At 33.2% G+C, this 10,720-nt stretch overlaps 2 protein-coding genes across 2 annotated transcripts; both read left to right on the forward strand.

The window, feature by feature from the left end:
* The first annotated feature begins 6,064 nt into the window (after positions 1–6,064).
* LOC131856082 (putative receptor protein kinase ZmPK1) lies at positions 6,065–7,662 on the forward strand. The gene has a single exon (XM_059207372.1). It carries the CDS (start codon positions 6,198–6,200, stop codon positions 7,650–7,652), a length of 1,455 nt encoding a protein of 484 aa, XP_059063355.1. The 5' UTR covers positions 6,065–6,197; the 3' UTR covers positions 7,653–7,662.
* A 253-nt stretch (positions 7,663–7,915) lies between these two features.
* Positions 7,916–8,629, forward strand: LOC131036608 (G-type lectin S-receptor-like serine/threonine-protein kinase At1g34300). The gene has a single exon (XM_057968527.2). It carries the CDS (start codon positions 7,916–7,918, stop codon positions 8,627–8,629), a length of 714 nt encoding a protein of 237 aa, XP_057824510.2.
* The last annotated feature ends 2,091 nt before the right edge of the window (positions 8,630–10,720 follow it).

A 10,720-nucleotide genomic window follows, 5' to 3' on the forward strand; every position in this document is an offset into this window, starting at 1 on the left:
GGCCACTACTAGAGGTCCAACCTCCTGCCCCAACAACTAGAAGGAATTTGGCTTCTAAAACAAAAAGGTGCTAGTAAGGGCATCCTCTCGTGTGGCCATACATGCGGCACTTTCAACTCTGTAAATACAGAAGGCTCTCAGCCGGTAGGGGTTACACCCTACAAATGATCAAATAAATTTGATCAAACGGGTTTATAGGGAGACATAGTGTCGGTATGAACTAATCAACACGCGTTATCCATAGTTTTCACCATGAATACAGTTATTTATAGTGGTCTGGAAGAAGATAGTTTTTCTTTTGCTACCACTTGGGTCATTCTCTCCTCACTAGTAGTTCTAATGACCACACGGGGAGACAAGCCCTCTAAATATTAAACAAAAAGAGCCTATTGCTCAAGACATAAAAGACAATGGTTCAATTTTAGTGCACCAATTGAAGTGTTTGCTAATCTATGAAAACAAGGCACACAATAAAGATCAAAAGAAAATCCTTGTCAAGGTCCCGCAACAAATATTTATTAGTAGTTTGGATTGTTTCAAATGATCACCCCTTCCTGCAAGCACACAAGTTAGGTAAATTTTAGATCCAAAAGACTTTGTGAAATAGGGGCCTTCAACAATGCGTTTTGTTGACCAATTCAAAGATCTGATTCATCATAAAAAAAGACCACCTGTAAAATTTTAAGAGATTTCCAGAAATGTAAGAAAATCCAAAAAAATTGCTAATTTGCTCCAAAAATTAATTTTTTATAAAAAACATAAAAAATTCATATAAAATGAAAAATCGATCCAAAAAATCTGAAATTTTTACTGGAGAGTCCTAATGGTCTTCCAAACCTGCATAAAAACATTTCTGCAACAAATCCAAGCAGTTTGTGAGATATGAGTAAAATAATGCAAAACCCTAATTTTCAAAGATCTGATTTTTGAGAAATGATTTTGCATCAAATTTAAAATAAAAAAGAACAGATCATGTGTATAATTCTGAGATATTTCCAAAAATTTAAGAAAATCCAAAAAATTCGCTAATTTACTCTCAAAATTATGTTTTTATAAAAAATCATAAAAAATTCATATAAAATGAAAATGTGATCCAAAAAATCTGAAATTTTTATGGAATACTTTTGATACTTTTCCTGACCGGCACAAAAAATTTGATGCCAAAATTCGAAGCAGTTTGTGAGATATGATCAAAATAAGGAAAAACCCTAATTTTTAAAGATCCAATTTTAAGGGAAATATTTTGCATCAAAATTAAAATCACAAAGAAAATATCCTATGTATAATTATGAGAGATTTCCAAAAATGTAAGAAAATCCGAAAAATGCTCTCATTTGCTCTCAAAATTATTTTTTTATGAAAAATCATAAAAAATTCATAGAAAATGAAAATGTGCTCCAAAAATTCTGAATTTTGGATTGAGAGCCCCTGATACTTTCTTCAACCTGCAAAAACAATTTGTTGCAAAATTTCCAAGTCGTTTGTGAGATATGATGAAATCTCTCCAAGATCTTGATTTTGTGTCCAAAACCCTAGCTGCACAAGGTTATTCTCCAAATTGTTTTACAAAACAGCAATATAGGGTTAAAAAAATCTATAAAAAACATAGATCTAACAAAAATTCATGTCCCACCGAGCGTGCCAAAATGTTTATGGTGAAAATGGATAAAACAATATTGAAAGACTAAATGAATTCAACCACAAAACTCTAGCCTAACAACAACAAAGATCTACCATAACATATGAAGACTACCTAAGACAATGCAAATCAAATGAAATCACAAAGATTATACCATCACATGTCCAATAAGGTTTGGATCTCCATTCTTCCTATCTCTATTGATCTTGTTTGATATATTTGCTCTCAGATTTTATACGTGCACAAGAGCTCAACAAAGAACAAAAATGTGGTTGCAAGTAGGATCGCATATGAAAGTGCAAAAGGCGTAGTGTAGTGAATTGAACAAGTAGTTAGTTAGGGTTTGATTGATTAGGATGATTGATTGATTAGGTTTGATAATGAAGGAAGTATCCTCTTATATAGAAGACATTATAAGAAATGGAGGGATAAGATTGAGAGGTGTAAAAGATAAATGGTCGGCTATTATTAGAGGGTAGGTAAAGGAAATAATAAAATAATGAAAGGGGTAGGTAGTGTATAAATTAAGAGATGAATGGTATGTGTCATGGGTAGAAAAGGTTAATGAATTAATTAAATAAATAAAGATTCATTTAATTAATAGAAGAAGTGGGATCAATTAAATAAATGAAAGTATTTATTTAATTTAGGAAAAGGACAATTTAAATAAATAAATGTATTTATTTAAATGAGAAATAAGGCTAGAAGAGGATAAATGAATTAATTAAATAAATAAAGATTTATTTAATTAATAGAAGAATTAGGCTTAAAGTAATTAAATAAATAAAATATTTATTTAATTAGACATGACATTTTTAGGTGTCTACACTTTCAAGTATTTTGAGATGATTGTTACAAAAAAATCATGAAAGAGGGAATTCATATGAAAAAGTTGTGAGCTTTTGATGTTTTAAAAATGAAGGATGAATTTAAATTAATTATAATTATTTTTTAAAACAAAAATATAGAAACACTACATATTCCATATTATAGAGCTCTGAATCACCTTTCCAATGCCTGTAAAAATTCAAAAAAATGATATGAAACGCAAAAGTAATGCCCAATTTACTACAATATGTTTTTTTAATTTTTTTCATAATAAACATCCGATTTAAACGGATATCCAATTTTAAAAAGCATAATTTTTCCCTCCATTTTTCGCTCGAGGTTGCTTTGGGATTTGGCTGGGACATGCCAAGCCTAGAAAGTCAACACAAAAACATGTTTTTGAGTTTTCCTTATTTTTCCAGACTTTGCTCTAGTGGCTGACAACTTTTTTTAGCAGAAATTGATAAAAAAAAAAAAAAGGGGGGGGTTTTTTAAGGGCATTCTCAGATTTCCAACAATATAAATTTTTCCTTATTTTTACTTTAATAAATAATTATTATTCATTTTCTAGTTGAATTCTGACTAAAGTCCTGATTGATAGGATGACTGAAAAACATCTAGAACTTTCAAACGACATCACATTTTTTTAATCTGAAAGATGTGTCACATTCTATGCTTCACATACTATAGGAATTTTTTTTAAAAATCATAAAGTTTTGACCAAGTCAAGGTGGTCAAACACACAAGTTTTTATATTTCCAAAAAGTTGTAAAAAAATCATAATTAATTGTTTACTTAAAAAAAAATTACAAAAAAACATGTTTCACATTCGGACATGAGTCTACTACTTATATTTAAAATTTTATAAAAAAATATTATGATTTGATTTTTGTTAGGGTGGTCAGACATACACCTACTTCATATCTTTTTCCTAAAATTTTAGCATATCTTTTTCCTAAAATTTTAGTACTACTACATTGAAATTTTAAATTTTCATCAAATAGATTTTTTATTTTTTTTTCAGAAAACAAATAGTATCTTAGAAACTACATTCAATTTGCTACAAATTATGTTCTTACATATTTTTGAGATAATGTTCATAAGATATTCAAATTTTTACTTCAAGTTGCATAACTCTATTTTTCTGAAATTTCATTGCCACTTAAGGGTCTGTTTTGGCCCACCATGATCCTGCACATACCCTTATAATATTATTACTACTTACCAAACAAACATTGATAAATTTAGTAGTGTTACATGGCTTTAAAAAAAGAGATTCCTATGACATTAACTATTTAGATTGTAAGTATCTCTTTATTTTTTTTTAAATGAATACATACAAAAATAATTATGTTGAAAAAATTATCTACATTAATACTTAAATCTAAAATAAATCTCACATTAAACAAAATATATTAAAATTAAATACTTAAATATAAAAATATATAAAATCAACTGAAAGATTGACCATCCATGTAGACTTATGTTATATTAAAATAGCACCACAACAATGAGAAAATGAACAGAACATTATCAAAATATTGAATTGATTGTATGTGTGTTTAATGAATTTAATATTGGCTCTTAAATTCAAAAGTAGTTGAAGAACATTATAAAAAAAAATTCAAATTTTGTACATTTAAGCCATTGAATCTGTTGGTGTGAGAATGATAATTGTATTTTAATATATATGTACAATTAAATCCACTCATACAAATGACAACTATTATTACAAATATTGCATTAAATCTCTAGTACAAATGACCACTATGATTTGAATTTTTTTCATACGAATGACAACTATATTTAAAAGGGAATCAAATGCATAAAGTTGTAAAAAAAATTATAATCAGTTTTGTATGTTGGCAAGACCAATATCAATAATGAAGAGATAAATATATTATTTTACACAAAGAAAAATAAATTTAATACCCATTGTTTTCAATATGAACCAATAGAAATAAAGAAAAATGATATTTATATAGTTCTATAAAATATAAAATAAATATGGACTATAGAGTTTTTGCTCAAAAAATTTAATTATAAATATTGATTGGTTCAACTAATTGAAAAATAGAATTAGATGAATGCATTAGTATTCCTTCCTTTGACAAGAACTAATAATAAAATTCCATATAAATTTTCATTAAAATAAAAAATCATATATTTGATAATGGGGTCTTTCATCTTTAATAACATTTGTTGTCTAAAAATATGGTTGTCCAAATCTCCTCTTTGTATTATTTTTTATTTCAGAATGACACATTATGAAATGTGTTGCTAAAATGTTTACTAACTTTTCATATTACTTAGATAGATGTTCGATAGGTGTTTCTAGGGTAAATTTTCATTTATTAACCAATAAAAGCTTTCCAAGTGATCTATTTATTTTCTATTTCATTTTTTCTATGTTAAATGACAAAACCTTTTGCGAGAGTTGTAGGGATAGTTTTTTCTTCTTCCTCTTACTCTTTTTTTTTAACAATTTAAAATTTTATAAGATCAATTGATGAAAATGTACCCATTGCAACTATGAGAACTCCACTTTCCATACAATCAAAACCTTAAGGTCACCTATCCATTTTTTTTAACACACCTTCAAACCACTTAAGCCCAAACAAGCCATCTAATCATAGATTTCCACTAGGATTGTCACTTCACCTACTTTTACCTTGACCTCAATCTTACAAATCCTAATAATCCAACCATGCTAACAAATTTTTATGTGTTGGATTTCTATACATACAGATCTAGATTTCTCTTTTTTGTTGTAACTATAACAATGCACAACATGTCTAAATTGTATCACGTGCCTCATTTACAAAGTGGTACAATTATTCTTTTTGATATATTTGCATGTATTGCACTACAATTTACAATAATTTAAAAAAATGTTCAAATTTAAAAATGATAGATTCTATTTTGACCTTGACATCAACCAATGTATTATAAAATATTTTGAGTTTACTTAAACTTTTAATAGTTTGTAAGACCTTCCCCATCTTCAAATTTATTTCATCCAACAATTGTATAAGATCGATAATTTTATCCTACCATTTCTTCAATAGTTAGATAAATTGTTACATTTTCAATAAATCAATTTTATTTTCTTATCATTCTTATAACATTAAATTTTTTTCTTTTTTTTATATGTTACATTAACAATTATTTAAAATTGATAAATTTATTTTAAATTCCAACAAAACTACTCTTTCAAATAACAACATATTTTAATTAAACAACTCAAATCTTCTAATAATAAATATATCATTTAGTAACTATAATAAAAAATAACAGATACTAGCCACTATATTAAAAAAAAAAAAAAAAAAAATTATATAGATAAGTATAGATAATGTAGGGATTTTTAATAAAATAATGAGAGATGAATTATAAATACTTACTAACCCATAATTTATTTGTTACGAATTCAATTTCAAATTTCTAACATTTCATGAGTGTTGAGAACAAAATAACGAGGTGTCTCAAATATTAATCAAGATCTCACATGAATTGCTATAATATCTTTTCATTATTCAATGCAATAATAAATTCTTATTTAAGAAGTCTGCTATCGGTCAGCTGGTGATGACTTGAGGAGCCCTGGAGGTGGTCTATGCCGACAAACCTTTTCACATTATATTTGGATAATTAATTTACCTGCTAACAAACCCAACCTTAGAAATAATCCATTGGGTTTCTGCCACACCGTCTCAGCCTGCATGTTACAATGGCCTTCGCAAAACACTTTTCTCATTGCCTTGGCCTGTTATGTCTCTTCTTAACATCTACACTTTTTCATGCTTCCTTCATATCTTCCCAGCGCCTGGCATTAGGATACTCCTCCCCCTCACCCGAAACTAACCACACTCTCCTCCTCTCTCCCGATGGCATATTTTCCGCTGGGTTTCATCGTGTCGGAATTAACGCCTATGGTTTCGCTGTATGGTATTCTAATACACCATCTACACTCGTGTGGATGGCCAACAGAGATCAACCTGTTAATGGAAGGAAATCTCGTTTCCGTCTTCAAAGAGACGGGGACTTGGTCCTACACAATGCAGATGGAACCGTCATATGGAGGACTAACACCAGAGCTCTCTCTGTCAAGGAAGCTGCTCTTCTTAACACTGGAAATCTTGTACTACGCAGCTCTTCTGGACAAATACTTTGGCAGAGCTTTGATTCTCCTACTGATACGCTCCTTCCAGACCAGCGGTTCTCCAACAATGCACAGCTGATATCCAGAATGGATAATCTCACCTACAAATCCGGTTACCATCGTCTCTACTTCAATGATGAGAACTATCTCGCCCTCATTTATCAAGGTTTCAATGTCTCCAGTAGGTATTGGCCTAAACCTTGGCTGAGTGGATTTGATAGTGGCAGAAGATATTATAACCTTAGTCGCTTAGCAGTTCTTGACGAATTCGGTGGGTTCAGTTCTAGCGACCAGTTCAGTTTTCGTGCCTCAGACTACGGAAAAGGCCCCAAAAGAAGATTGACCATGGATATCGATGGCAACCTGAGATTGTATAGTCTGGACAGGAAGCGTAACAGCTGGAATATTACCTGGACAGCAATGGCAGAGCAGTGCAGAGTTCATGGTTTATGTGGGCGCAATGGTGTGTGCATATATAATCCAGAGCCCAAGTGTGTGTGTCCCCCGGGTTATGAAAGGGTAGATTCAACTGATTGGTTCAAAGGTTGCCGGGTGATTAAGAAATTCTCATGCACTCCAAATAGTTCCAAGTTTCTTCAACTTCTGCACACAGATTTTTATGGTTTTGACAATCGTGGGTTTGCAGATGCGGTGTCGTTTGAAAAGTGCAAGGAAACTTGTGCAATTGATTGCGATTGTGTAGGGTTTGGTTACATGCTCAAGAGTACAGGACATTGTTACCCCAAGTCTCTACTTATCAATGGGTATCAATCTCCTGGGATTAGAAGCCACATGTATCTAAAAATATCTGTTAGGGATTCCTCAGCTACTAACATCTCATCTCTGTCGACTTTGTTGCACTCTGACACACTGCGATGTTCGAAATTGCCCATTGCACCGAACTCCACTGTCCAACCAAACGTCAGCTTGCCCATTGCTGCAACGAAGAGAACAAGAAATCAGGCAATTGTTCTCATGGCATCTTTTGTTTCTGCTATTGGGGTCGCAGAATTGTTTGCATAGCATTGGGATGGTGGTTTATCTTCAGAAACTTTGACGATGCCAAGCTCTACAGTCGTCAAGGCTACTTTGCGGTTCCCACAGGACTTAAGAAATTTACATTTGGGGAACTGAGAGAAGCCACCTACAATTTCAAAGACATCGTGGGAAAAGGAGGGTTTGGGACTGTGTACAAAGGCTGCCTTCTCCCTGAGAATAAAGTCGTGGCAGTGAAGCGATTGGAAGGAGTGTCTCAAGGCGAAGATGAATTCTGGGCAGAGGTTAGTATGATTGGCAGAGTAAATCACATTAATTTGGTTCGCATGTTTGGGTTTTGTGCAGAGGGAAAGCATAGGCTTCTGGTTTTTGAGTATGTGGAGAATGGGTCTCTGGATAAGCACAGCTTCACACAAAACAGTTCGATGGTTTTGGACTGGAAGAAACGACTTCAAAATGCGGTGGGGACGGCCAAAGGGTTGGCTTATCTGCACGAAGAATGCCTGGAATGGATTCTGCATTGTGACGTGAAACCCCAGAACATTCTTCTGGACGAGCAGTTTCAAGCCAAAGTCTCCGACTTCGGACTGGCAAAGTTTGTAGACAGTGGTCAAGGCAGAGATCGTGCTCTCAACTTCTCCACAATTAGAGGGACGCCAGGGTATTTGGCACCCGAGTGGACAATGAATCTTCCCATCACAGCAAAGGCTGACGTTTATAGCTTTGGCATTCTTCTGTTGGAATTAGTGAGCGGGCGAGAAGCTGCGAAATTCAATGTGGGCAGGTCCGGGGTTAATTTTGTGCAGTGGGCGTTTGAGAATGGCAAAGCAGGAAAATGGATGTGCGATATGGTAGATTCGAAGCTGGCAGAGACAGATGGATTGACGTGTGAGGATATGAGGGAGGTGGAAAGAGTCCTTAAGACGGCATTGCTATGCGTGGAGCAGGACAGGGATTACAGGCCTACAATGAGTGAGGTTGTGGAGATGCTGACGGCAGAGTGAATGATGGAAAGAATTTTAATGACGTTAGTAGACTAAGAGATCATAGTAGTATCTTTAGTAATCTTTAATATCAGCTCTTCTATTATAGTCAAGTAACTTTATCAGTGAGGATATTAGTATCAATGAGGATACTTTGTTTTCTTTATTTTTACGAGGGACTTGTCTCAGCCGTTCTTAACTCCAAGGCATTCTAATCATGTTAGAGTGATCTGGATCTCTGTAGACTCCTGTACAACTGTAATTCTTTGTTCTTGGTTGGAATTATTTTGTTTTGGAGTCAAGTCACATAGTTGATTTGATAAATGGAAGATAATAGTGGCTTGTTAAGATAAGCTCACTTTCTGGATCCATTTTCAGACAATAATTCTGATGACGAATAGAAAATATTTCAAGTGAAAGTCACATGCTCAGTTGATTTGACTAATGGAAGATAATGGTGACTTACTTTCTATTTTTTTAATGTTTATAAAAAAAAATTTAGTATTATTTTTATCATTAATTATTAAATAGTAGTTTCTGCCTGCTAGAATTATAGCGTAGGCCCAAAGCATTAAACAGTGATTAAATTTTTGCTGTTCAACCAATAGGATTGCTGGGATTTGTTACATATTTTCCACTTTGTAAATATGCAATATTATTTACAATGTAAAAAGTTGCATATTTTTCATCCAAATTTTGTATCAATTTTTTTTTGGCTGTATTTTATTGGCATTCAGACGGTGTGCAGAGGCGTTCACAAAATCAAGCTAAGAGAACACACGACAAACAAAGGTCTCGGGCTGGGGAAACAAGGTCTGGGGGGTGTGAAATTAGAATTCCAATTGGCGATTAGGGTTTGAGTTTTGCTTGCATGGTGCTCTGAGGTGGCTATAACGGGAGAGTTTTGGAAGAAATACATTTATGTTGGTTAGTTGTTTTGCCTGAAAACAGGCATGCTTTCACTAATGGTTGGTTGATTTAATTGAATTTGGAGATGCATGGCAACGTTTGCAATTGAACAATGTTTTCATTAAATGTTATCTGACAATGTGGATGCGTTTTATGGTTTGGCACTGGGAAATATCGTTTACAATGTCTGATGTTTAATGTCATTGTTGTTGCTGCAGTTTATTGAAGAAAGGGGATTCAATGTTTCATGAAGGTGCCTGGGATATGTTAAAAGTAACAAGTGTGCTTATATTGAAGGCGGCTTCAAGAGTCTCTGTTCTGAAAGCGAGCAACGCAGAGGGTGGGTTTCACTCACCTCCAATGTAAAAGGACTGCTCAAAATTGAAACATGAAACCCTAATGAATATCAGCAATTGAATACAAAGGGCATAGTGATAAAATCAGATATAGTGAAGAAAACATTTTGCAGACAAACCTCATGGTGTCGCTATGGATAGGGGTGGTGTTTTCACTGTGGAGAGGTGTAAAAGACATACGCTAGTCATTTAAGGCTTTTCTCTGGTAAGCACAGTGGTGTTTCTCATATGTTTTTGGTCATGGGAGTTTCAGAGGTGAAACCTTAGGCATACTGACGCGGGGTTTTCCTTTTTTTTGTTTGGACGAAAAAAAATGGATGCCTTGAGGAAGCAGTTGGATATATTAATGGATGCAAATTGTAAGGACGATTTTAAGGAAGACAATCACAAGTATTATGATCGAGAGGTCTGCAGGCTTTTTCTTGTTGGCCTTTCTTGACATGACCTCTTCTAGCTAACGGTAACCGTTTTTTATGCCGTAATTGTTTTTCAAGCTCTGTTCAACTATTTGTATAATTCACTGAAAAACTTTGCACATCTTCCATCTGGAGAGGGGATAGGATTTTAAACTTCGCTATTTCTTCAATTTTTGTTAAATTTATGTTTGTCCATATCGTCCACTCATGGCATTCCATGAGGTCACATTTCTTAGAGCCATTTTGTCAAACACAGTAAGTGCCTTGTCTATCCTTCTACATGTTGTGTGCCTGTCTAGTGTCTATAGAGCATTTCAAACTATCATTTCTGTCAAATATCTCTCTTCCATCATACTATGATGAATTTCTATACCGTGTTCCAAAGCTCTCCCATTTTAGCAAACTCAGGGAGGATCTTGGTAAAGGTTTTA

Source organism: Cryptomeria japonica, chromosome 1 (genome assembly GCF_030272615.1).
Source record: "Cryptomeria japonica chromosome 1, Sugi_1.0, whole genome shotgun sequence".
Taxonomy (NCBI): domain Eukaryota; kingdom Viridiplantae; phylum Streptophyta; class Pinopsida; order Cupressales; family Cupressaceae; genus Cryptomeria; species Cryptomeria japonica.

What these genes read in the sequence shown, in the direction of transcription:
- LOC131856082 (XM_059207372.1), top strand. Translation starts at nt 6,198, where the DNA reads ATGGCCTTCGCAAAACACTTTTCTCATTGCCTTGGCCTGTTATGTCTC.
- LOC131036608 (XM_057968527.2), top strand. Translation starts at nt 7,916, where the DNA reads ATGATTGGCAGAGTAAATCACATTAATTTGGTTCGCATGTTTGGGTTT.